We start from the raw sequence: 26,661 nt of genomic DNA, 5'->3' as shown, positions 1-26,661 counted from the left end.
CCTCTTTTCTCTCCATTTCATGGTTATGCATTTCATAATGGACCATATGTGAGCCTGGTCACATTATATATTTAGGGGAGTGGAGTAAACTATATTCACCTTCTCCATGAGCCTTTGAGCTGCAATACAATAACTGCATGTGTGGCCCCTAAGGTGTTAACAGACCATTTTCAGTACATTTGTGAAGTAGGCTACCGTGTGAAAACTGGTTTAGAAAACACTAGATGCATATTTGAATGCCCCCATTTAAAAATTAGACATTTGTTATATGGTCTGTGCTAGTACGAAGAAAATTCAGCAGAGGGCGTTAAGAGCTCAGCGCTATCAGCATCGTTCACAGTCACGATCGTGAGTTCACTGCACTGATGTTGAGTGATGCTGACTATTGTCATAAACATGTTTTGCACAGGTAAGATAACCATATTTGAACTGTTGGACCGTGACAAAATACGATATAATCTTTTGTTGAACACTATGAACAATTGTTCGGGTCGGAAATGATACTGTAAATTTGAGTTAAACTACATGTTTAACTACAGTTTAACTACATGCTACATGCAAGGCTGGGATATGTGTATGTGCTGGAAGCGACAGCGATTAGCATAACGAATAACGTTAGCTAGGTGTTAGCGATTAGCATTAGCGATTAGCGCCGGCCTACATCCATGGCGCCGGCTAGGAAAGTATTAACTAACCTTAACGGCCATTTGGAGTCGCTAAAGCCCAGTGAAATGTTTAGTTAATGTTAAAAACAACCCTAGTAGTTTGTTTGGTGTTCTTTTATACATTTTTACGGTGTCCTATCCTAATTAGTGAATTCGTAGTGAGTTAAATTTAAGAACACTGCTAGTTGACAGACCGTTAGCTAGCAGAGTTAAACCTAATGCCTGTAGGTAGATAATTAGGCAGGTAAATTAGGCAAACAGTTGATCATGGCATGCGGATTGTGTGAAGCATGGAGAGTTTTGCTCATGTCAAGTGTTGTGAAAATATGTATTTTTGTATGTTTAATGTGTTTTTTTTTTACTTTGGCATATAAATGTTATTGAGTTTGGGTGCAGTGTAGCCTCGTGAGACCGTCCTGATCTCGCGAGCTCCAGTTTTCCACTCACAGATCAGTCTGGCATCTTGATGCAGAGAAAATTTGGAGCCGTTAGCCAAACGACCGGGCCAATCAGCGTTGGTTTTGAGGTGGGTTAGGTGGTGATAGACAGATGGTTTATCCAATCAGCTAACCAGTATTATCAGCCAGCGGTAGCCCTAATTCTGTTAGCTGCTCGCTAATGCTTTTTTCTCTTGGATCCTTCTTTAGGAATATGGTCCGGGAACCTGAAATGGTGCCTTTTATTCCTAAATTCTCGTTACACAAATGGCAAATATCCTTTACCGACATGTTGCTTGCATGCTGAGCTTACGAGCTATGCTTTGCCTGCAGCAGCAGGGGCGGGCTTGTGGTTGTATTTTCATACGCTTCGTGGATCTGATTGGTTGATTTGGCCCGTCTATCACCAACTATAGGTGATAGACAGATGGTTCATCCAATCAAATAACCAGTATTCCGCCCCTTCCCAAAAGTTCTCCAACGGAAAGTTCCCAGATGGATATGCCGAGCAAATGCGAAGCAATCCATCTGGCGGAGTCAGGTTAGGTGCAGTGTATGGGCACATGTCAAGTAACGTTACTGAGCCTTTACATTGAAGTATTATGAGAAGTTTATAGCAAGACAGGATATTACCACCCCCTACTGTCAGCTATAGAGCTGATGCACAAGCCACTTGATGATGATTTGAACAACTTTGGTGACTATTGTCACTAATATGTTTTGCACAGGTCACTCCTTTAAATCATAATAATGTGTTGCACCAGTTTGGACCCAGCTCTTCCTTCTGAGCCTGTAACACTTGTCAATCCAATGTTGGTACAGTCAGTGTATGTTAATTTGGTCATTCAATTTTCATTTCATTAACAGGTATTAAAAAACAAAAAAACAAGTGGTTATTTGATTTTCGTTTTAAAATACAAAATTTAAAATTGAAATACAAGGCGTTTTTTCCTTTTCGTTGTCAAAAGGGAATGTGAAAATTTAAAACATGCTTTGATTTTACTTTGGCGCTGTGACGGTAATGTTAATGTAATGGCACTTTTCCATTACATGGTACCTACTCGCCTCGCCTTGACTCTACTCGCCTTTTTTGGTTTTCCATTACGAAAAAAAAGTACCTGGTACCTGCTAACAGGTACTTTTTTTAGTACCTCCTCAGTCGAGGTTCCAAGCGAGCTGAGGCGAGCCGAGAAGGTGACGTGAAACCCTGCAGGCTACAGATTGGTCGGAAAGAATTGTCACTGATCACTGCATTGCTAGCGACAGACGGCATTTTTAAATAGTTTAGCCAGCGGTGTTTTTTGCTGCCGGAGGCAGAGCTTTCTCCGTAGCACATATACAAGTGGCCTGATGTTTATACTTGTGCGCTGGTGTGTGTGTCGAGTCGCCCGTGTGTGTGTGTGTGTGTGTGTAGCTGGTGAGCGAGGGAGAAGTGAGAGAGTGCCGGCGATTAGCTCCGCAGCGAGTAGTGACTCTAGAGTCATATAGTGAAAGAAACTAAAGTGTCTCCCCTGTTCTTTCTGACCACGGTGGGAAATCTGGAGCAGTACAAGTTAACTATCTTGTTGATTTCATGTTGTTTACGGAGAAGGAGAACCAGGAAATGAGTCGGGGGAAATGCAACGCTACCAAGAAATTGAAAATCAAAGCATATTTTAAATTTCTCCCATCCCCTTTTGACCATGAAAAGGAAAAAAAACGGCATTTATTTCAATTTCAAAATTTGTATTTTTAAAACGAAAATCAAATAACCATTTGTTTTTTGTTTTTTAATACCTGTTTATGAAATGAAAATCGAAGGACCAAAATATACACTGACCTGGTACAACACTTTTTTTTATCTCCTATTGAGCAATGTCGTGTTAAAGCAAGCCACTCTATCCTCAAACACTTTTCCTCTTCACTTATTCACTCCCTTTTATTCTCTCTCTGTTTGTCCCTCTCTGGATTATAACAGTTGACTAGAACTCTGCTCTCTTTAATTTACGGCCCACTGTACCTTCAGGGATATACATAGCATAATGATGAGGGAAGAGGATAGGCTGCTCTTTCTCTGATTGCATGCTCTCTTCCCCAAACTGTTTTCTTTATCAAATACTCCTAGTCGCCTTCCCAGCCCAATCAAAAACTGTCTTGTCACTTTTGTTGACTTATATAGGCTCTTTCTCTCCTGCAAATTTTCAGAGTTGTAGTATTGTAGGGATGTAACGATGTAACTCACGATTCTTTTTAACAGAAGGAAATGAAAATATTCCTTTATTTATATAAACTGTGCAAAACAGCAGATGTGCCCTCTTATCAAAAGTGCAACTGAAATAAGTATTTTATCTTAAATAAAACAATAAACATTAAAGAATGGCTTGTTTTATGTAAGGACATATTGTTACATTTAAATGATTTATTTAAAATGTAATAACAATAACTCATAACAACTTTCACCAGTCATTTGCTGTTAAATGGCAAAAATAAAACACAAGACGGCAGAAGGGTATTTTACAACATTGAACGAAACACAAGCTTACGGAGCTGGACCCAAACGCAACACTAAGTCCCGTCACTGTTGTTTACAGCGCCCGTGTCCACGGTGTCTCAAAGTGTAGCTAGTCTCCTCTGTGTCTTCAGCGGCAGACTATTTGACGTCCCGCTGTTGGAATCCTTTTCCAGTGACACATGTTAGACTGTTTAGCTGTCAGCATTTTAACCGTGTTTAATTAAGCCAGCTGCTAGCTAACGGTAGACTAACGTTACCTGCTGTATGTTAACTAGCATTACGCCCTAGGCTATTTAAAAATTGTGTCCTGATGTGGCCGGCTTGGCTCAGTGGATAGAGCAGGTGCACATATACCTTCGAGGCTTATGCCTCAATGCAAAGGTCCAGGCTTCCCCCTTTCTCACCTAAGCTGTCTTATCAATGATTTTTTTATCTCAACCGGTTGAGGTTTAAATCGATTTTTAACGGATTCACGATGCACCGTTACATCCCTACAGTATGGATATTTACTGCCCATGCATTGCTCTTCCTTCTGCTGTCCTCTATCTATCCCCCTGTAATGACCATCTTGATTTCAGGTATATTAACAATTTCATTAAAAGTTTTAATTGCTGATATTGGAAAAAAAGGTCCACCGGGAGGTCCACTTCAAATTCTACTTCAATTTTACAAATATTGTAATTTCAGCTAGAAATTTGTCAATCAGTCATGTGCCTGTCAGACAAGTCTATGAACATGCCTATTTATTTATTAGTTTATTTGCCAGGGACAATGCAAAAAACGTTGTAACAGGTTACAATAATGTGCAAGATGTGTTGCATATAGGATTTCTAGCCAAGGCTAATTTGCGACCCCAGTCCCTAGTTAGTAAACCGAGCCCGATCTGCATCATGTCACTCTTGTTTCAGTGTTTTCTTTTAGTTTCAACTTTCTGTTATGGTGTGGAGTGGAGGGGCCAAGGAGAGCGTGATTTACAAAAATGAAAACGTCAGGTACCGGGTTGGTACCGAAGTATAGGTTCTCGTGACATCCCTAATATCATGTAATCATTACCAAAAGTACAATAGTCAGGCTATATTGAGCATACACAATAAACAGTGACACTCTTATACATGCGACATGATCATATAAAATTACAAGATTTACATCACATTACAATTATTTTACATGTGTTGCATTAATTGTACGTGTGCATGTTCCCTCATTCTTGGCAATATATGTGTATGTGCATACATTTATGGGTGCATACAAAGTCGATGTATGTTCATCTGTGTACATCTGTTCCGCTATCTGTGTACGTGTCCGTGTCCGTGTGTGTGTGTGTGTGTGTGTGTGTGTGAGTGTACAAGTGCATGATTAGAGATCAGTGATTGCAGGTTTTGTTTTGTTTCAGACAGCCAGTGTTTCACCTTTTCATTAGATAGATTCAGCCCCCCTCCCCCACCCCGCTCACTCATTCTCTATCTCTCTGCTTTAATTTCTTCTACTCTGCCACCTTTTTGTCATCTTATCTACTGTCCTCCTCTTGTCATACCCCTCCTACTCTTTCCTGCTCTGTATAGGTTGCTGTCGTTAATGATATGTTGTTTTCAAATCTGTGATGGACATGAATCATTGTGAGCTGAAGTGGCTGATAATTGGGCTTAATGATGCTTTTTGTATCCAGGCAACAAGGTACGTTCGGTTCTTTTTTAAGCTAATCCACTTTAAGAGGGCATGCCATGCAGTCCCACTGAGGCTAAAGAGGTCACACACACACACACACACACACACACACACACACACACACACACACACACACACACACACACACACACACACACACACACACGTTAAGTGAATCGGTAGTTTTTTTTCCTTAGGAATACCTCCGAGTGTAATACAGAGAACACCAAGGGCTAATGGGTAAATGATAGATCCCTATTCAGGAAAATTATATAAATGCTGAAAATGTCTTACTTTTTATTTGGTTGCGGTAGGAAGACATGGATCTGAGTTTATTTTTGTCTACAAATGGTTTGGATGGATGGAGCACCAGGAAAAACAGTGTTTCACTGCTCTCTCTGGTTGAAAGTTTCTCTTTTACCTCTGACTATATCCCCACATCAGTGGTATGGGAGTGGCCAAAAGTTTTCTTTGTTGCACCTGTAACCACACCTAACGGTGATGTCACAGTGTACTGACCACATCCGGGAGTACTACATCACTGCAGCAGTGAGAAGTTAAACCACTAGAGGTCTGCAAAAGGAGGTGTTAAGTTAATCTCACTTTTTCCTCTAAATGTGATGGGTTTTATTTTTCTTCAAGATGTAATTTTCTACAATCATGCTTTGCTTGCTACTCAATCAGCTGGATGCAGTCACCAGCTGAGCCTCAGTCTCTATGCTGATTCTCTCCACACTCTCTCCAACACTAGCGTGACTTTGATCAGTTCTTTGGTCAGCTAAGCCTCCTTTTATGCATTTTCTGAGACTGAGAGAATAAATCGCTGACTCTTGAAGCTGGACTGGATTATTTTTTCTGCCTTTTGTGCCTCGTTTTTATCTCTCTCCCACCGAGCTGTAATCTCACTTGTTCTTGAGTCTCTGTAACAAGATACTGGCTTAACTTCAGCTGTTGCTTAACCCTAATGTTCTGTTTTGGGGCTTGAAGACCTTGTCTTTAACAGCTCAAAAGACATACAACAACATTGTTTTATCAGCTTGATACCGCGATATTACTTGCAGTAACTAAACATATATTAAAGTGTACTTTCAGTATTCTGCTAAAATACAACGAACTGCTTGTTGAATTAAAAACAAATTAAAGGAAATAATTTGCAACATTCTTTTATTGAACAAATTGAACATTGAATTGAAAAAAGGCACCACTAAAAAAAGAATGACAGTTACATTTTTAAGTACACTTTTCTACTGATATTTTATGTTAACAAACACAAAAAATCTCTGTCTTTCACGATGTGTTTGTTGCCCAGGTTGATATCGCAATGACGATAAAAAAACAATATATTGTGCAGCCCTAGTTGATACTTTTCCTACTTTTTAAGGATTTCTGCTAAACATGAACATCATCAAATGTGCAAGCCCAGTTTGTGACCCATACCCATACCTGTGTTTCCCCCCGGCTGATACCACCGCACCAAATTGATAACCAAATGATAATTATTTATCAGTTACTTTTTGAAATTCACATGAACAGCTTTTCACATCAGAATAAATATGTCACTTTTAAAGCTATAGTGCGTAGTTTCTGCTGCCCCTTGAGGAATTCTAAGTAATGACAACAAAACTGTTATCGCGTCCACATGATACAAGCCTTCCATGACCGCGCTCCTTGCGGTCATGGACATCACAAGCTTGACGTTCTTTGACTTGCATTCTCTTGACTTTCGTCACTTTCTTTCATTGACAATTTAACATAGAATAAGTATCTCCCCCTCACTCCCAGTCAGGGAAGTTCAGGCATTTTGAGACTATTCTGCCTTTCAGCCTCCTCATACTCCCGTTTCCCCCTGCATATTCCAGTCTGGAGCTCATCAGTTGGTCCTTTCAGAAATGTTCTTCTATTTCACTCTCAGCTATGACTTTTTATGATTTATTTTTCAATGTCAGCATTTCCCTCTCGGCTACGTCAAGAGCTTTTAATACATTCTGTACAGTCTTTGGCTATCTCTACTGCACACTCTTCAAACTGGGCTGCCTTGAGAGAATTTATCCTCATGAGTTCCGCAGCTTTCTTCACCCTCTGCTCCACCTTTGCTTGTTCAGTCTCAACTTGAGCATATTGTTTGTCCACAACCAGCCTGTATCTATAGACACTGAGCCTTGACTTCTAAAGCTCCCCTTTGTCCTGATCAAACTCCTTACTGAGCTGCACAATCTCTGCAAGTCACTCCCCCAAACTATCTCATCCTCTGCTGGCAGAGTATGTTCAGCAAAACTCCTCCTGAGACATTGTGCCGTGAAGCTTCCTCTGCTCCAGTTTCTCAATCTGTTTCTCACTCTTCTTAATTTTCTTATCATCTCCTTATAATCTTCCTAACTGTCAGTATTCAGTGTATATTTTGCCCAATTTTTCTTATGAGTTCTGTCCACATAAATATCCTGTGCTCTTGTTGTCCTCAGTATATTTTGCCCAATTTTTTATTTTTTTTGTGCAGTGTGTATTTTACATGCAAACTGACATTTGTTTTTATTTAAATTATAACATTTGCTGTACAGGCCTTTGCAGTTTTATGCTCTAAAGTTATCTGACGTGTTAGAAAATGATCAACCAGCTTTAATAATATGCCAACAATATCATACAGTAGCAACTATTGTTTTCAGAGATAAAATTTTCCAAGCCTCACTGGCGCGAGTCTCCCTCGACGACCCATGAAGTCCGCAAAAGTCAGACCCAAAATGTGATGATGGCGAGGAAAACATCAGGAAAATTGCAAGGCATGAGCTGTGAGGTCTGTAGTAAATCGAAAATGCAACATTTTAAACATCCATTTTAAAAGCACCAATGCAGTTTTTGGGGGTGTAATAGGCAACACCCATTTTGACCAATCAGTACACCATGGCCTCAGAAGTGGCCCTATTGTACCCTCCAAATTTTGTAAAAAAAACACATGAGCCCTTAATTAGATATAATCTTTTCATATTTGTGATGCCCCCTAATGGCTCAAAGTGGAATATGGCAAAACAGAATCTTCACAACTGTGAGTGTGAGTGTCGTGCCAAACGAGAAGTTTTGTCTTGACAGCATTTACTTTATATGAAGTATGCAAAAGTTTGTGTTTTGGTGGAATTTTCCACGTGAGCAGAATTATTTTGATAACTTTTTGTCAGGTCCGTCTGTAGATACTATAGGCCAAGTTTAGTGGATCAAACGCATGGCCTTGGAGGAGTTAGAAAAAAATAGGTTTCCGGTATATCGCGATTTTGCTGCGACAAAAGTCTAGGTGGAAATCAGTGTGACCTACGTCATGTAATTCAGCTACATTCAGGGAACGCGTGTGGTGCACGGTATGGGGGTTGTAGGCTAAAATGTGTTTCCGTTTTATTATAGCGCCACCTAGTGGCAGAAGTGTTCATTTTTTTTGCCTGAGGTCCCTGCAGGGTTGTGGACTAGCACCGAGACACCATGCACGGTTTAGGCTGCAGCGACACACTTAGTGGTGGAAAAATAATGAACTGAAAAGCGATTACAATAGGGTTACAAGCTCCCAGCCCCCTCAGGCTTGGACCTATAAGGATTTGGTATTTGGTAGAGCAAAAACACATTAAATCTATACTTTGATCTGTTTATTCTGAAGATTCATGTGAGTCTGGTGTTATTGTTTTTATTTATATATTTACAATAGCTTGCCCATTCAGGGCCTAACAGAAGCCATGTTTCCATCCACACCTTTTTATGAAAATTAAGTAATATCGAATGAAAAATGCCTTATGAAAACAGTAAAATTCCATTGAATATCGACACAAAGTTTGTGCATTCGATCTCATTAGATTTTCTATTAGTAAACAACTTATGCGTTAAACGCTGATGAAAATGTTATTTGATGTTTTAGGTTTGGTTGCAACCCGCCACAAATGAAGAAGTTGTAGGTAATTTCCGCCACATATTTCCACTTTCTTTGCAGACATGGCGGGTGTCAACAAAGACACCCGCCATGTAAGTCAGCAAACGAGGAGATGAGACATTTTAAATTTAATTTACGAGCAAAATATGACGGCCATTTTAGATAGCAAAAATCTAAGAAATGCCATGATTTATTTTCATCAGCAATGTTTTGATAGCGTTGTCTTATTATAGCTTAATATGTCACTATTATCTGGCACATAAGCACTATTACAACTTGTGCAATATTAATCAGTTGTAGGTAGACGGCACAATCTATTTCGGCTAGCAAACTTTGTTCACAAATGTTAGCTTGAATGTTGTGTGATTCAGTGCGAAAATTAATGGAAAGACCTTAAAATGTCTTAAAGAAAATTTCACTTTATGAGGTTTTTTAAACATTAATATGAGTTCCCCCAGCCTGCCTATGGTCCCCCAGTGGCTAGAAATGGCGATAGATGCCCTGGGTATCCTTCTCCGCCTTTGAGAAAATGAAAGCTCAGATCGGCCAATCTGGAATCTTGCCTTTATGTCGTCATAAGGGGAAAGGTTACCTCCCCTTTCTCTGCCTTGCCTGCCACCCACAGTGGCCCAGAGAATTTGGCCCGCCTGTCGGTACACGATCCGTTCTGCACATGCGCAAAATGTTCGCGCATGCGCTGTTGTACGAGGATTTACGACACTGCACGATCTGTTCCACAATTCCGGTCGACAGCCAAGCTAACGTTAGTTACGCTTCCGGGTGACAGCCAAGCTAACTTCAGTTTAGCTAACAGCTAATTCGGCTAACCGCTAGCTGAGACAGCATGTAATAACTTTAAAAGACCCTCAAAATAAAACGTAAAAATAAACGTTAACATATATAACAGCTGTTACGTCAGTTCTACTTTACTTGTGCTCATTTAAAATACAATCACTCAATACTTGTCTTTATTGTTATTACTGTAAAGTCTTAATTTAGCTGTAGTCTGCTTTTCCCATTAAGTTTGACTTAACGTCATTTTAGACTGAATCTAGCTGTCAGCTAGCGGTTAGCCGAATTAGCTGTTAGCTAAACTAACGTTAGCTTCCCGGTGGAGGCTAGCCATAGGCTAGCGTGGAACAGATCGTGCAGGTCGTAAACAGTAATATCTTGCGCATGTGCAGAACGGATCGTGCAGGCAGAACGGATTGTGTACCAATTCTGCCCATGAGAAAATAGAGCAACAACCGTGGCCGCAAGCTGGTCAAGGCCACACCCCCACCCTCCACCTTGCCCCACCTCTCTCCTCCTCTGTAGTATTTAAAGCTACAGAAACAGAAATGGCACATCCTAAGGAAAGCTCATTGTAGGACTGTCTCGTAGTGGCTGTAATTCTGCACCAAGGCTGAATTTTGGGAAAGAGACTTCAGATACAGTATTAGGGGACCACTAAGGCCTATATAAAAGCATCCAAAAAGCAGCATGTCATAGGACCTTTAAGTCTATTTGATATACCAATTTGACCGCAAAACAGCATGTATCGTCATTACACATAGGTCTTTATTCGCTTTAAAGCCATTGGATGGAAACATTTTCACCGGCTTTATTTGCATGAATGTTTTTAGTTAACTTCAGATAATTCGATTGACAAGTGGATGGAAACAAAGCTTAAGATAGCAACGTAGCCTTTGACTCTATTGTTTCTAATTAAAACTGTGATATTTGGTGACACAAAATAGCTCCAGCCATTACTGAAATTTCTGCCGTCCATGCATGCAGCATATGCAAATATTTACTAAAATCTTAACCTCCAAGATAAACCTTCTGTTGTCTGTTCAGTTATGGTATTAGCTTTTCACTTTCACTTTCATGAATAATGGACAAGATCCATGTGTGGCAAAATGTCATGGCATTTGGGCCATATTCGCGCGTGTGTGTGTGTGTGTGTGTGTGTGTGTGTGTGTGTGTGTGTGTGTGTGTGTGTGTGTGTGTGTGTGTGTGTGTGTGTGTGTGTGTGTGTGTGTGTGTGTGTGTGTGTGTGTGTGTGTGTGTGTGTGTGCCTGAACAGACAAAGACGAGCTAAGCCAATAGCAGGAATGCCATATACATTCAGATACATGCATATATGTGAAAATATGAAAGATTTTCACACATACTGTATGCACACGCACAGGCATTCAGACACTATTCCAGCTCAAACAACAGTTTGCCAGGAGCCTGAATTTCAAACATGTTAGATATTATATTCTGAGCCAGATCAGCTGAAAACAGACCTAAAGGCTCAGCCACATGAATTCCAAATCGCTTCTGCAGCCCCAAATACCACAGATTAGATGACCCACTTAGGGGTCAGACATATGCTGGAATGATGAAAGTATGAATAAAGTGATGTGTCGATATGCGTCAGAAGCTCTCAACCATTTCCCCACACAATGTCAACCAATCTATTTCTCTCAAGTATCAAGTCTTCAGTATTTACTTAAAAATGTCGTCCCTTAAAAGACTGTTTACAAATATAATACAAGTGACGTATGACAATAAATGACAGACACAACTCCAAATTTAAAATAACAGGTGGAATATGAATGATTCCACAAAACAATAAACTATGTTTTTTTATTAATTTCTTTTACATTAGTGATAAAATGATAAAATCTCACAGCGCACCTGAGTGCACTTGAAGGCTCCACAAGTAGGTCAAGTCATTTGATTCTCAGATATTCAGTGCATGAAAGTGAGGATTTTGAAAAGCTAAATTGTGAGGAGATCTTAAAGGTGTTACAAAGTTCTTTTTATAATTGACAGAAAGAAAACTTGAGTTAAAACGCATAGGAAAATATTTTGGTCAGTGGCCAGAGTAGATAATGAGCGTGTGTGTGTGTGTGTGTGTGTGTGTGTGTGTGTGTGTGTGTGTGTGTGTGTGTGTGTGTGTGTGTGTGCGCGCGCGCACCTGGCCGTTAGTTTATCCCTGTGGTGAAGTGTATATTTTTACACCTCGTTCTCATTTCTGTTAATTGCTCTACTTGAGTGCAGTTGCCAATACATTTGATACCGATTGTGTGTCTGTGTGCAGCTCCTTTGTCACTCTGTGTTTATTATGATGAACAGGGTGAATCATACATCATTTTAAACACAAACAAACCCTGGTCTTGTTCTCATTACCCTAAAAGGCACTTTTTTATGCAACCCTCCTTTTTTTTCTCAATCTGGGGGGACAATTGCTTTACTCATCACTCCTTCCCTCTTTTTCTCATCTGCCACATGGGAAGCCCGCTTATTTCCCAAGTTGGTGACTGAATGTACATTAATTCTTTCCCGCTGCAAGTCTCATTGAACATTTATGTCTTTCTCTTCCTTCATTTTACTATTTCATTTTTGCGTTGTTTTGTCTTCCATATATCTCCCTATCTGTCTGTAACAGTGTTTGTCTCTTAAGACTGCTCTGCAGGCACTGGTAACGCACTGAATAAAGTTGCTGGCAACTGAAAAGAGACCGATACATTTGAGGTGAATAATGGCTCTTTGTATTCAGCAGGAATAGGTTAACACTGTTCCCGTTCTGTCTCATTCTTAAAAACATTTGGAAACATTTCATGAAAAGCAGCCTGAAGCATCAGCAGCATACATGAAATTGTTGAAAAAAGGAAAAGTTGCCGACCTTTTTTAATGTGTGATGCGGGTGTTCCTCGGTCGCGTTCACGTCGTGCAGAAATCCATCCCGTTGTGTTTGGTGTTTTCAGCCGAGCAAATCCAGATCTGTTGCCCCTGCTGAGATCTTCCCTATGAGCCTGTCCGCTCCCTCTCCCTCTCTCTGTCATTCAGTGTGACACACACACACACACACACACACACACACACATGCACTACAGCTGGAGTAGACACTGTCAGATGTAGATTCTCTCTATGAATGGGCTCACTTTCAAAAGGAAACACACATACACAAGGTCTCTAATTGAGAGGCTGTAACTAATGAATTTTTTTTTACTGAAGTGGTGAAGTGAAAAGAAAAGAGAGAAGAGAAGAGAGGGAGTAGTGCTCGCTCTAATCTCATTCCCTCTGTGACTTCCTCTGTCTCTGCCCTCCCTCTTTTCTCCCTGCTGCTCATCACCTTTCAATAATGACCATATTAACAGTCAAATCTATTCTGTCCTTTGTGCTCTCATTTTCACTGAGCAAATATTTCTCACAGTTAACAAGATTTTCCATAGTTAGTTAAAGGTCCAATATGTAATATTTGTACTGTAATAAATCCAAAAATGACACCAATGCCTCATCAGATATTAAGGAAACATGTTAAACTGAAATACTATCTTTTCTGACAACAATGCTAATTTCAGTATTTTTTCTTTTTGAAATTTACATTCCGTGACGGAATTTATGTTTATGTTTTGATCTGTGTGTTGTTATCAACGGCCCAGTTTGACAGGCAGGCCGGGTTGCCAGATATACCTGTAAAAACGTAAACCCAGCGAGCTACAGCTGTAACGTTAGTACAGGCATGAAAGCAGCAAACAAACGAACAGGATCAACGGAGATAGATTCTACATGACATAAAAAAAGAAAACAGCATGTTTCTAACAGTTGCGTGACCAGAGACGTAACAACCCCCTGGTAAATATTGGAGATGTATTTGAAAGATGGAGACAGCTTAGAGCCCAAAAGGACGCAGAGTTGGCTTATTTTCTCCTGAACCGGTAAGCATTAGCTTCACGCTAATTTATCACAGCTACTAGGGACGGGCATTTTTTGTCATTTCAACATTTGTGTACTCACATTGAATTATATAGCTAGAGTAACCGAGTTGGTTACTCGCCAAAACAATTAAGACATAGCCAGTAAAGTGATCCCGACTGGTCCTGGCTAACGCCGCCATGCTAACCCTGCTAACTGTTAACATTACCGGGCAGCCCATGGCTGTTTACAGCGTGTAGCCTCTTCAGCGGCTGGAGCCGACAACGGTGAGTTATTTTAAGCCACGAGAGGGGGGCTGTAAATCGGAAAGAGAGGACTGTGGGTTTGCAGTGTGTTTAGCGATTGTTGCCGTAATTCTAAGCCAATGAAGTGTGTTCCGTCGGCAAGGTAGTGGTATTTTTAGCGTTTCGTATTGTAATTCTAAGCCGAGGAAGTGTGCCTGACTGGCGTGTGGAGAGGACAGTGAGGTTGTTGTGTTTTTAGCGGTTCATACTGTAATTTTAAGCCGAAAAAGTGTGTCTGTCAGTTGGTTACAGAGCTCTGCGTCAGCACGGGCTTTTATGACTGTCAATATAGCCAGCATCTACCGTTAGCTACTCTGCTGTGCTGTGGAGTAATGTCTGGCTATGTGAGAAAAGCGTCCAGCTACATTGTTGTGAATGCTGCTGTCTCAGCCTGGCAACCTCCGTGAACTTCGAGTCTGGGCAGGAGGGGGCGGGGGAAACGACTCTCCAGTATTTTGAATTGGTAGTGCAGTAACTATTTTAACCGCTAGCTGCCAGTATTACACACAATATTACATATTGCACCTTTAACATGGGCAAACAAATAGCTAGATTAGTAGACATGCAGCCAGATAAATGCTTACATATAATTGACCAATAAATCAATATTTTTCATTACATGCACACCCTCCCACACACCCAATCAACCTTTTGTTTCGCATCTCTCCAGTGTTTGTGTAAGGGACACAGCCTTGCTCTCTGCTCTCAGCAAACTGCGTTACTATCCACAGTGGTATATAAGCAATAACCGGCTACCGTTGTACTGGCAGCACTGCTCAGATGAGACCCCAAAATGGCAGATGAATGAGAAGTTAGTTAGTTTATTTTATTTTGAACATGTTAAAACAAAAATATATAATAAAATTAAAAAATAACAGATAATATAAGAACTCAGCACAATCTTCCAATATGATTGTGATTCAAATGTGAAAGGGCAGCCAAAGAAGAAAAAAACTACCTGGGTGTTGCGATCTGTTGTGTCGCAACACCCAAGAGACGCAGTGTTTTGTATAGTCTGAAGATTTCCCCTCTCTGATAAACAGGGCTGTACTTACCTACTAGCTACTACTACCGGTAGCTCTCTCTCTCTCTCTCTCGTAGCCCTTCCACAGAGCTCCGGCAGCTCTTCGTTCAATAAACTGTCTGTACACTCACAAAGTTATCAATGCTTTGGTTAACATGTAGGGACCCTCATTATGCCACTGTTGAAGTTTGGTGATATTTTTAGCCTTTTTAGTGGTACAGAATAGCGATTTATTTTTACTTTCCCTGTGCCCCGAATACTAGCGTTGTAAGCTAATCAGCGGTCCACGCTAGCTTCTTTCAAGCTACAAACACATTGGATTAGCATGGAAACATGTCCCAGAGAACGACAGAGTGGGTACACATCTGTTATTAACTCCTAGGTTCGTTTTGTGCCAGAATTGTCCTTTAACGTTACTGGGCTACTTTAAGCGTTCATTATTAAATTATTGTATAATTTCCGACAGAGTTTGAATGCAGCACTGGGGAAGCTAACTTTGTAGTTAGCTAGCTAGTAATATTAGTGCTCCCAGATGAGACTACTTTGCCGGAAGTAGAGCAAACTGCTGCTGTAACTGGGTCGAGTTGCGGCTAGAACCCAGGCAGATCAGAACTTCTGTCTGGCGGAGGGACTGCGGGGAACGCTAATATTACTAGCTAGCTCAGCTGCAGCCGCTACTGAAGGTCCACAGCATCTGTGGGTGCTAGCTGGGTGACAGACATTTGTTCAAGTTGAGAAAATATATTTTTGTAATTTGGGTGAACCAACCCTTTCTTTTAATTGTAAGACTATGTGGCTCTTATTGGAATTAAAAACTTAAAATATAGTTCAGTCTCCTCTGATCTAAAATACGTTTTGCACTTGACCCTGAATCTCATATATGAGCTTGTTAGCTCCTTAATGATATTCATGAAGGTGTTAATCGTGTGGCAGAAGACACCTGTCCCTGCTCTGTGAAGGGGAAAAGGCGCCTCCTCTTCCACAGATGCCTCTGTCCTCTGCCATCTGCCCACTGACACAGGCACCGGAGGGGAATAGCAGCATTGGAGAACAGAGAGAGTGGAGATGAGAGGAAGATGACTTTATTACACATCCAAATCCAGCTTTCACTAACATCACATGGCTGGTATTCATGTGTACTTCACACAACCATTTGACAGGTCTGGGATTCATCTGATGAGCATATATCCATTTGGGAATATTTTTTTAATCTGAACCACCCAAAGAAAAAAAAAGTTATAAATATTTTTAATGACACGCTCTAGGCAGTTTCGCTAGTGTTGACAGTGTTGAGGGAGAAACCAAGGACAGAGGAAAGGAACATTATTTAATTATTCAAATAATTACTCCCCCTGACCTTCACTCTACCAATCACACTCTGCAAAACCGTTTCTAAACCTATCACAGGGAATCGTTACACTCACACAATTCTTTATTTTCCTTAAGAGGAAAAGCTAATTATGTCTGTGGGACTACATGTGCTTTTCTCTGTGCAAACTCAAGTGTGTGTGTGAGTGTGAGTGTGAGTGAAAGAAAGAGGACTGAAGGATGGAGATAAGAGCTTTGGCTTCAGTTGGTTTTTGTCACTAATCCCAGAAGGCGTGGCCGCCAATTCCGTGTCATTCCCTGATATCCCAGCATGTTCTGACTCCATGCCATCCTAACACTGCCCTTGTGAGGACACCAGTCTCTGCACTGCATGTTAACTAGGGGAAGACATGCAGCTACTGGTCGGGTGCAACTGCATTTGGAAACTATTTTGAGCTAAAATATGTGTGTATGTTGGTTTGACAAGCTCATTCTGCTAAACTAATCTTATACTTAGATAACAGAAAGGTGTCAAGATATTAGTTGCAAATATGTTAGAATGTCTAGGTATTGTTGATGCACTACCAGATATGCTTTACGTCTCTGGTAATCTGCAGCAATTTGCAAAGCTCCCTGCTGAGAGAAAAACTCACAAAAGCAAAATTAAAGAATTTAATGAGCGCAGGAAAGCGGAATGTTTTCCTTGTCTTCTGCTTACTGCAGGAGAAAGTACGTTTGCATCCTTAATCTCGGAGAAACAGTAAAAATATAATATATTTTTTCCATGTCTCCAAGATAGTGTGCAGAATTATTTGTGATGTTCAGTTTGGTTTTCAAAGATTTTGCAGATCAGACAGCCAATAAATATGCACGGACTACACTCCAGCTTTTCGTGTCATGCCGATCAAAATGAGCCCCACAGATCTGATGGCATGGAGCAGGGAAAACATACTGAGGCATAACTGTGACACACACACACACACACACACACGACAGGCAGCCTGACAGGCGAGTACTTGTCCAGAATAACAATGAGTCCGATGGATATGTGATACTACTGTGGGGCATAAACTACAACACATGTAAAAAAAACACCCTAAGGTGAAGTGAAACCACTGCTCTACTAAAACCTTTACCACTAATAGTCTTTGGCAAATTTGTCCAATCCCTCTGAAGTGTATACACTCTAAATTCATGAAAGAAGAGAAGAAAGGAAAAAACGTCCTCAAAGTCAGATTCATTTGAATATATGAATAATTTAGTGCACCAAAAGATGTGGGATCCTTAAATTGCAAATAAAAAAGTCCTTACTCTTCAGACATTCATAATTTATACTGCATGGAGAGACGGGTATATATATGATGCACAAGTTAGCCATAAAATGTATAGAAGACAAGGACAAAAGCTACAACGTTTGTCTTTGTGCATACTTACTGAGTCAGTTTAGGTATTCCTACATTTCAGTCAAACAGTGAATATTACTTTCTCCCCCTCTCTCACTGTCAGATTCACTCCAATGAATTAAAAGCAGACCCCAAAAGTAAACAATTAAAGTTTTATCAAATGTTTGTCGCATCATTATGGTTATCACCACATGCTGTGATATTCTATAAAGTGTCACCCTCTGGTTATAGTGAGTGAGTGAGTGAGTGAGTGAGTGAGTGAGTAGCCTTATTATTCCACCATCATAAGAAACAGACAATAAGAGCTCTCCGTCTTCACAAAACATCCCCCTTCTCTCTCCGAGTTCATTTTCTTTTCATGCCCCTGGCTCATTACAGTGATGGGCCTTTTAATGGAGGAGATTGGCACTAAATTTCCACATCATATTCCCCAACATAAGGTACTTTGATCTGCATGAGGATCATTCAATAAAGCATTCTTAAAGCACAAAGACTGTGTGAAACATGTGACCTTCAGACAACATAGATATTGCCTGTTGGTTATTTTTAACTTGTGATCACTACTCCTCATATTTGATGTAGTTTGTTGGTGTTTGTCAGGAGTATTCAAACTCTTCCGCTCCACACATTACATTATTTTTTTGATTTTACTTCACTGCAGCTTGGCACAGACAATTTGGCCTCTTCAGAGTTCTGTTGTCTCATGTTGCTTTGCAAGCCAATATATGCTGCCAATTGACCTTTAACCTAACATGACCCATCTTTGTAACAGTGTTTATAATTGTAAACACAAGGACGGCCAGACAGTAGTTCAAGTTAAATCCGCCTGAAATGACAATAAATGTGTTATTAAATAAAATTATTTAACTGTATTCTAATGATGTGTTTTCCTGAACTATTTACTAACATAGCTGGATATTTCAATCTGTCTTTGAGTAGTCATGTTTGAAGAATGATGGGGAGTGGAGTGTTGTGTGTAAAATGACCGATACTAATAAGATAAAGAGATAACTGAGAATTGACATCGACTGTGAGTCTTACATTTGGATTGACTCATGATCAGTTAATCAGCTTCTTTTTCAGCAAAAGGCGATGGGAAAATTCCTGTTCAACACGGGTAAACCTCCACAGATTAGGTTGCCTTTTCATCTCTTTATCATGCAGGTTAGTAGCCTCTTTTGTGTTCTCTGAACACTTTTTCTTTGCTCAGGGAGAGAGACAATCCCAGCCATGATCCCTCCCAACAGGCAACAGGGCTAATACCACTGGATGAGGGTGCTGCCGAGAGATGAGACATCCATCCCCAGCTGGGAGGATTTTCCTGGATGGCACAGTATTTTAGAGGTGATGCTTAAACCCCCCCCCCAGCCCATCTGGCCCAAGCCTGTCACCAGCAATACATCACATTAATGAAATGGCAGCAGACCAATGCTATCTGTCATAAGCAATCTGCATCTGCTCAGGGACTGAACGGAAATGAGGAAGAGGGATCAAAAGACAGAGGAAGGCAGAGAGACTTTGTTTCCCCCGAGCAGGTGCCATGTTTGTGTTTTTGTGTGTAAGTCTGAATGTGTGTGTGTGTGTGTGTGTGTTTTTGCTCTCTCCCTCCTTTCAGCACAGTGTGACACCAGATATCGATTTTATTTTGAGAGAAGAAAATAGCCACAGCAAGCCACCTTATCTCCCATCTCTACTGGACCAAACGGATGAGGACATTTCATCAGCTCTGCGGTAGACCAAAGTTTCGATGCATAAATGACTCACTGTACCGAGCCTTGGCACTCAGGCTAACTGGTATTGATATCTTGATATATTGATATGAGCTTCAAAACTGTGGAATTTTGCACAAAAATTTAAATTTGTAAACTACACATGGTTGTGAAAAATGTGCTCTTGACACAAAGTACAACTACTGCATAAGAATAAGATTCAGTAGGTCTGAGAAAAGTGACTTAATTATCTTTGACTTTATGATTATATGTCCAGATAACAGCACATGTAATCTTGTCAAAATGTAATTCTGTTAAAATGAAAAATGCAATTGATTCATGATGTTTGCGCTTTAAATACCAACATTTATTACAGGCAGTATTATCTTCCACGTTATTAAAACTACCTTTTCCAAGTGTAGTTTTGGTATTAGCCCTATTTAAGTGGCCTTTTGTATTCTAAAGGATTTTTTTTTTTTTTTTTTTTTTTTTTTTTAGTTTTGTAGCTTGCACAGCAGTTACTTTTTTTTGTCTTTCACAATCTTTAGCCTTTATTGTAATTTTACACTGTTTAAATAACATTACATCTTTTCTGATATAGAATTACACTCAGAATCGCATTACATTAGGACACTGTTGATGAAATTACCATTATGAATTACATTTTGTTTAGTAGAATCAAAATCTGTGTCTGACATGGTAACGTAAAAAGATACCGTAATGCCATTTCCTATGTTGTGGCACAGCAGTAGTTTTTACATGCATTTCTGGGCTGGAAAACAAACCTACATGTTCTGCTTTAACCTGGCTAAAAGAATGGCCAATGTCATCAACCAACACTTTTCTTGGGGATTTCTGCTTGATAGCAAACTTTTGGGAGGGAAAATGTTCCTCCTAATATAAGTGTATGTGATTTGAGCAGGATAGATTTCCTCAATGACCGATTGAAATACATAGTCAACATATCTGAGCAAGGATTAAGATACAACTGAAATTCAACTGAATTATATAAGGAAAGAAAGAAAAAATTAATTCTTACATTTGATTAGAGGTGAAACCCACTGTCCTGGTCAATGAGGAGGGTAGCACATTGGACAATGATAAATACACACAAAAAAACAACAGTGCACAAAAATGGACGGAGCGTTTCATCAAATTCAGTCGTAGGGAAAGTATAGGAGTGACGGTTGGCTGAAGGTTCAAGAAGTAGCCTTGTGACCAAAAGATTGCAAATTGGAACTTTTAATCCCCTGTTGCTCCACTGGAGCTGCTCAGCAGCAGCAGCATGACAGCACTGTGCTTAATGCTCCTGGGTCCTCCCAAGCTCCAATAGCTGACTCTATAGTTTACTGGCTGTAGTTCTTGCTGTGACTCAGATGTGATAATAATCATCATAACAAGAATCAAAGGTTCTGTGGTAATTTGTGCAATTAGATTTAACAGGGTCACAATGTCATATGATCAGTTATAAATGTATCCAAAGTTATTCCTCATATTTGACTTCTTCTGGTTGTAGCCTTGTGATTAGACTGCATGTGTGGTTACATAATCTGACAAACCCTAAAATGTTTTTTTGACATAACATGACAAAAGTCTGCTTGATTTACTGCAGATGAAATACATCAGACCATTATTACTGAAGAGAAAGCCTGCCATCTGATGGACAATGTAAAGCTTGCAGGTGCTCTTTACTGTGTGTGTGTGTGTGTGTGTGTGTGTGTGTGTGTGTGTGTGTGTGTGTGTGTGTGTGTGTGTGTGTGTGTGTGTGTGTGTGTGAGAAACAGGAAAGTGGTAGTGCAATCAAGTGCAAATTGCCAGTTTAAAGAGAAAATCCAGATTTGTGAGCATGAACAAATCACAGTGAAATTGACGATAAACTGCTCTAATAATGACATCAACAATTGGAAACAGGTAGACAAACTGACTACGCTCTTGTGAAACAGATGGGACACAAATATAATTATTATAGCACTCTGCTAAACAAGCAGCTGTTTTTCAACTCTGTTTAATAAAGGTTTGTCATTCTGGAGATGTGAGACATTTTGATGTGAACCAGAGGAGGTGTTAGATGTTAGCGCTATAGAATTAGCTCCGCACAACATTTCTTTTTCATTTTAGAGAATATTGAGAAGCTTCACTTTCACTGCCCCATCTTTCTCATGTATTGGAGTTTAAATTATATTTTCCCAATTATGAAGATATACTGAAATCTGTTTCATTAAACTAGCATCTTGTTCTAACTACTGTGATTTCTCTGAAAAACGTTATTGTTCTACCACCTGTCTCCACATGTTTAGGCAGTTCACTTAAGAGTAGACTCAGTACGGTCACTGCTGTCATCACCAGCCCATGGCTTTACACTTAGCTTACAGTAGCCCTTCTCTCTTCTAAACTCAAGCCCATTTTGTCTGCACCTACTCAAAGTGTGACACTGCCATTCTTGCCCAACAAGTTATCAACAACCCATACATCATTTCATGACATGGTGACAAAAGCTCTCTTCAGATCAGTGTCTCTAGAGCGACTCATGATCCACCACCACACCCAAAAGTCTGCTGTTGTTGAAACACCCCAAACACATAGTGAATGTTTCTTATCATATTCCAAACCAAAGGAAAGTCACTAACATTAGATATATGTAAAATATTTTTTTTTAAACAAATAACCAGCTGTAAAAATAATGAAAACTGAAGTGTTTTAACTAATCCAGGGATGTCACACAGTTATCATATTCAAATAAGTAACTATTTCATTGTTTGTTTTTTGTTGTGATTTTTATTTTTTTAATACAATTAGGCCTAAAGTAGGCCTATAGACAAAATCCATGATTGTTTTGTTGTTGAAGCATCACAACCTGTGAGAAAACCAATCCAATCATAAGCGCTCTATCAAACCATATCACTTGTACTGGAGGTAGTCATGCACGCCCATAGTAAAAAAAGAAAAACCCGAACCCTTATTGATTTAAATTAAATTACAAACTCATACATCCAGTGAGGGATTTCTGACGCACGACGTCGTCGGCTGTCAGCTGTGTCGTTCGGGCACGCGGTTGACAGAGAACCGTTCGGAGTTAACAGCTGATTAGTTTGCAACGAAACCGAGAAAACTCCCCCCACTGGACGAATAACATCCGACACCCAGGAAACTCAAGTTGGTTGAACGCAGCGAGAGGTCGCTGTTTGTCTCCAAGTAAGCTGCAGATAAGAAAGTAACCGGTCATTTCTCCGCTTTAGTGGAATGCACTGTGTTTTCGCTTCCACCGTCCTGACCTAACGTTAAACTAGTGTGAACTAACTAACGCTACGTCGCCCCTGGTTATGGTGAGTTTGCAGTCAAGAACAGATGGTAGCCGGTTTTATATTTGAAGCCGACAGGAAACTATTGTTGGGCTGTGCTCTGTGACACACTAAAGCCTGGTTTTTCTACCTGTTTGTCTTAGCTTTGTGTATCTGTGATTGATAAATTCTTGTAACCATGGTAATGATGTTTCTGAAATCTCCAGTCCACTTGCGCGCAGGAGAGTGTAAGATGTGTGCACCCTATTTCAAGCAGTATAGCCAAACATTCACTGGTGTAGACTCTCAAATTTGATGATTTGATTGATGTTCTGTTTTCATATATGATAGTAAAGTGAATACATTTGGTGTTTTAAATGGAAACAAGCAATTTGAATATGTCACATTGGGCTCTGGGAAATGTATAATGCATACATTGTATAGACAAATTATTAAAAATCAATCAATCACTCATGAAAATAATTGTTAGTTGCAGCCCTATTTAGATGCTGTGCTTTGGTCAGGGAGGCCATAACCACCTAACCAATATGACTACCATGCTGCTGTGGTTTCCAACATAAAGCAATGACTAGGCCTACTTCATTGTTTACTAGGTTGCACATATGAGTTGCTTAGGGTGATGTTTTTTTTGTCAGATTGTTTCATTTGAATAGTTTTTTTTAGAGCTAAAGCAGCCTATTTATTTTACAATAAAAAGCAAATATTTGAAAATAGAAAAAAGTACATAATTATTATTTTTTTTAGTGTGCTCATTTGAATGATCTTGTGACCCCTTAGATTTATCATTAAACCCCTTTCAGGGCCCCCAGCCATGTTGGGAACCAGGCCTACTATACGTACAGGAAACTGACAAATAATATGGTGTCTTTCAGGTGTATATGTGATGATTTACATACCTGTTAAACCTTTTTTCATTAAGTGTTGTTAGTTACTTTCCTGTATGCCATGGTGGCCTATTTTTTTTACTTTATCTTTCCCCATCTCCTTGTTTAAAGATGAACTTCAGCACAAATGCCCATTGCGGCAGTCACACTAGCAAAGAAAACATTTCACCTCCAAGCAAAATAGATGCACTGCAGGTCCACCGAGCCAAACAGCGGACAGTTCTCGGTGTGTTGTCAGAAAACGATCAGCGTGGCCGATCCTTCAGCCAGGTAAGGGAGAAGGGCACAGTGGAGAGCATTACATTTTGTGATTTTCAATTCATTTTCCCCTCTTAGAACGATCACATTTCAACTTAATGTGGCAATCATATTGACAATTTTTTCTCCGCAGGGAAGCCAATTTTCCAAACACAGTTCGATCTCAGACAGCTCCCAGCTCACCTTTCTTGGCCGTCCATCCAGTTCCACCTTTGATGTGTATGTTGAGGAAGCTTGTGAAGTTGTTCTTGCAGAATCGGGTCAAGAAGTGGTCTCAGACAGCTATTACCTGGATGCTGAAACTTCTGCCCTGCAAAATCCAGATTTGGGATTCCTGCTGGAATTGAGTTCAAGTGAGTTTGGAAAATACAAAAACATTTAAGACTTTTTTTTCTTGTTCAGTCTTCATTTTCTTTACCTGACAGCTTTTACTCTTGTAGGTTCATGCCAGGATGCGTCTATGCAGTCTGAACCAGATAAATCCCTGATGTCACAGGAGGTGCTGTGCGTTTCCGAGTATGCAGAGGACATTCATCTGCACTTGAGGGAGAGTGAAGTGCGAAATTATATGAACTATGAGCACTACATTACTGTGTATGGGCAGGGCATAGTTATGAAGTTTTGCTCCTCAGTTCATTGCAAATATCTCATGAAAACTGCTTTTGTTTCTAATGCCAGCTGAGGTCCAGGCCAAGGCCAGGCTACTTAGACAGACATCCAGAGATCACCAACGGCATGCGGGTCATCCTGGTGGACTGGCTGGTGGAAGTCGTCCAGGAATACAAGCTTGGTTCTGAAACTCTGCACCTTGCTGTCAACTATTTGGACCGCTTTCTCACCTGCACAGCATATGTGAAACGGGGAAAGCTGCAGCTGGTCGGCACAGCTGCATTAATGATTGCTGCGTAAGCAAGTCTGTCTTTCTAACAATTTGTTGACATGTTTCCTGTCCAGTCACTGATTCGTTAAAAACATGTTGTGGTCATGGTATGCATCAGCTTATGGAGTTGAATTGACTTATCTCTTGTGTTTTCCCCGGGTCAAATTTGACCCGTTTTCCAATTTTGTTATATCGGAAATATGGGTTTCTTACAACCAAATTGCCCCAAAATAACTTGGATGCATGTACGTTGTATGGAAACCATGAAACGTTCTTCACAGGTAAAATTATTGATTACTTCCATTGCATTTTGGGTGTTTTATTCAATTTCATAGCATTTGAAAAACATTTTATAAATGGTTTTATAAAAGTGTACTGACTAATCTTTGACATAAACCAGTCTGTGATTCATTCAACATCCTCTGATCTTAACTATTAGTCAAAAATAATTCATAATTTCTGCTTTTTTATCTAAAACATTTGGTATAATGTCATTTGAATTAGGTTTATTGACCAGGAATAAAAAAAAACATTGAAATAAATGTTTAAAAAAGCGGCAAAAGCATCAAACAAAGCAACAAGTTACAGGACAGCGACTTCATGGTCACTGGGAGGACAACACAAGGGTTAATAATGGATGACAATTTACAAGCTGATGTTGCCTGATCTATCACCTTGTAGAAAATATGAAGAGATCTTCCCTCCTGAGCTGAACGAGTTTGTGTACACGACAGACAGCACCTACACTAAGAGGCAGCTGGTTCAGATGGAGCATGTTTTCCTAAAAAGGCTGGCATTCAAGATGGCAGCCCCTACCACAAACCAGTTCCTTCGCCTTTTCATGTCCATCCACTCAGTCGGTGCCAACACAGAGAACCTTGCCCTGGTGAGCAAAATCAATAACTCAAATGCCAGCTAGAATTTACATTTGTGCCCACTGCCTTTGAAGTTTCATTTTTCCATGTCCCTTGATCGTATTTTGATTTGTTGATGTGTTTTTTTTTTCTGCTTCTAGTATATAGCAGAGTTAAGCCTGCTGGAAATTGATCCATTCCTGCAGTATACCCCATCTATAGTGGCAGCTGGAGCCTACTGCCTAGCCACTTACACTGTAAACAAATCTCTCTGGGTAAGTTTGTCCAGATCAATGTCTTGTCCCTTTTTTATGAGAATTTCTCACAGAATTAGCCAAAATGTAACTTAAGGTTATTTTTTTTCTCATATTGTAGCCCGATTCCTTACATGTCTTTACCGGTTATACCACGGCTGAAATTGTGCCTTGCATGACTGACCTCCACAAGCTATACCTCAATGCAGAGAGTCACCCACTACAGGCCATCAGGGAAAAGTATAAGAGTTCAAAGTAAGGCATAGTTTATAGTTAAAATAAAAAATCAAGACAATTTTTCCAACAGCTTATGTAAACTACAGGCCTTTGGGCTCTGTCATGTGTAGTTTGAAGATTGTCTGGGTTGTTAATGCATCCAGGACACAATTTTACATCTCTAAATTGATGTCTTTTATCTCTCCATTTACAGGTATTGTCGTGTTTCACTGATCACTGCACCTGCTGTTCTGCCTTTCCTATGAGTAACTTCCCCACCCTTTTTTGACGCTTCTCCTAGAACATAATCACATTTATACCAAAATAAATGCAGCTGATTCTACAGCAAATCCCATATAAGCCAATGCCACGCTCATCTGGACTTGTTTATATTTTATGCAAATACAATAAATTATTTCTAATAAAACCTACTTAGT

At 40.0% G+C, this 26,661-nt stretch overlaps 1 protein-coding gene across 4 annotated transcripts; it reads left to right on the top strand.

The window, feature by feature from the left end:
* Nucleotides 1–258: 258 nt before the first annotated feature.
* Nucleotides 259–26,655, top strand: ccna1 (cyclin A1). Of its 4 annotated transcripts, none has more exons than XM_028596256.1 (9): nt 259–409; nt 23,874–24,032; nt 24,154–24,373; nt 24,461–24,576; nt 24,699–24,925; nt 25,582–25,786; nt 25,916–26,029; nt 26,130–26,263; nt 26,439–26,655. In XM_028596256.1, exons 2-9 carry the CDS (start codon nt 23,874–23,876, stop codon nt 26,488–26,490), a joined length of 1,227 nt encoding a protein of 408 aa, XP_028452057.1. In that variant the 5' UTR covers nt 259–409; the 3' UTR covers nt 26,491–26,655. The 4 variants fall into 4 exon arrangements, with proteins under 4 accessions (XP_028452057.1, XP_028452056.1, XP_028452058.1 ...); XM_028596255.1 differs by lacking the exon at nt 259–409 and adding an exon at nt 22,583–22,771; XM_028596257.1 differs by lacking the exon at nt 259–409 and adding an exon at nt 22,583–22,902 and having other exon boundaries at nt 25,639–25,786.
* Nucleotides 26,656–26,661: the final 6 nt, after the last annotated feature.

Source organism: Perca flavescens, chromosome 13 (assembly GCF_004354835.1).
Source record: "Perca flavescens isolate YP-PL-M2 chromosome 13, PFLA_1.0, whole genome shotgun sequence".
Lineage (NCBI taxonomy): Eukaryota > Metazoa > Chordata > Actinopteri > Perciformes > Percidae > Perca > Perca flavescens.
Note: the sequence above shows the minus strand (reverse complement) of the source record. Positions and strands in the feature narration are given on the sequence as shown.

Bases quoted from the DNA above. Each gene is read 5' to 3' on its own strand.
- ccna1 (XM_028596254.1), top strand. The intron at 24,033-24,153 runs GTAAGGGAGAAG...TTTTCTCCGCAG, and splicing joins GTGGCCGATCCTTCAGCCAG to GGAAGCCAATTTTCCAAACA. The intron at 26,264-26,438 runs GTAAGGCATAGT...CTCCATTTACAG, and splicing joins GAAAAGTATAAGAGTTCAAA to GTATTGTCGTGTTTCACTGA.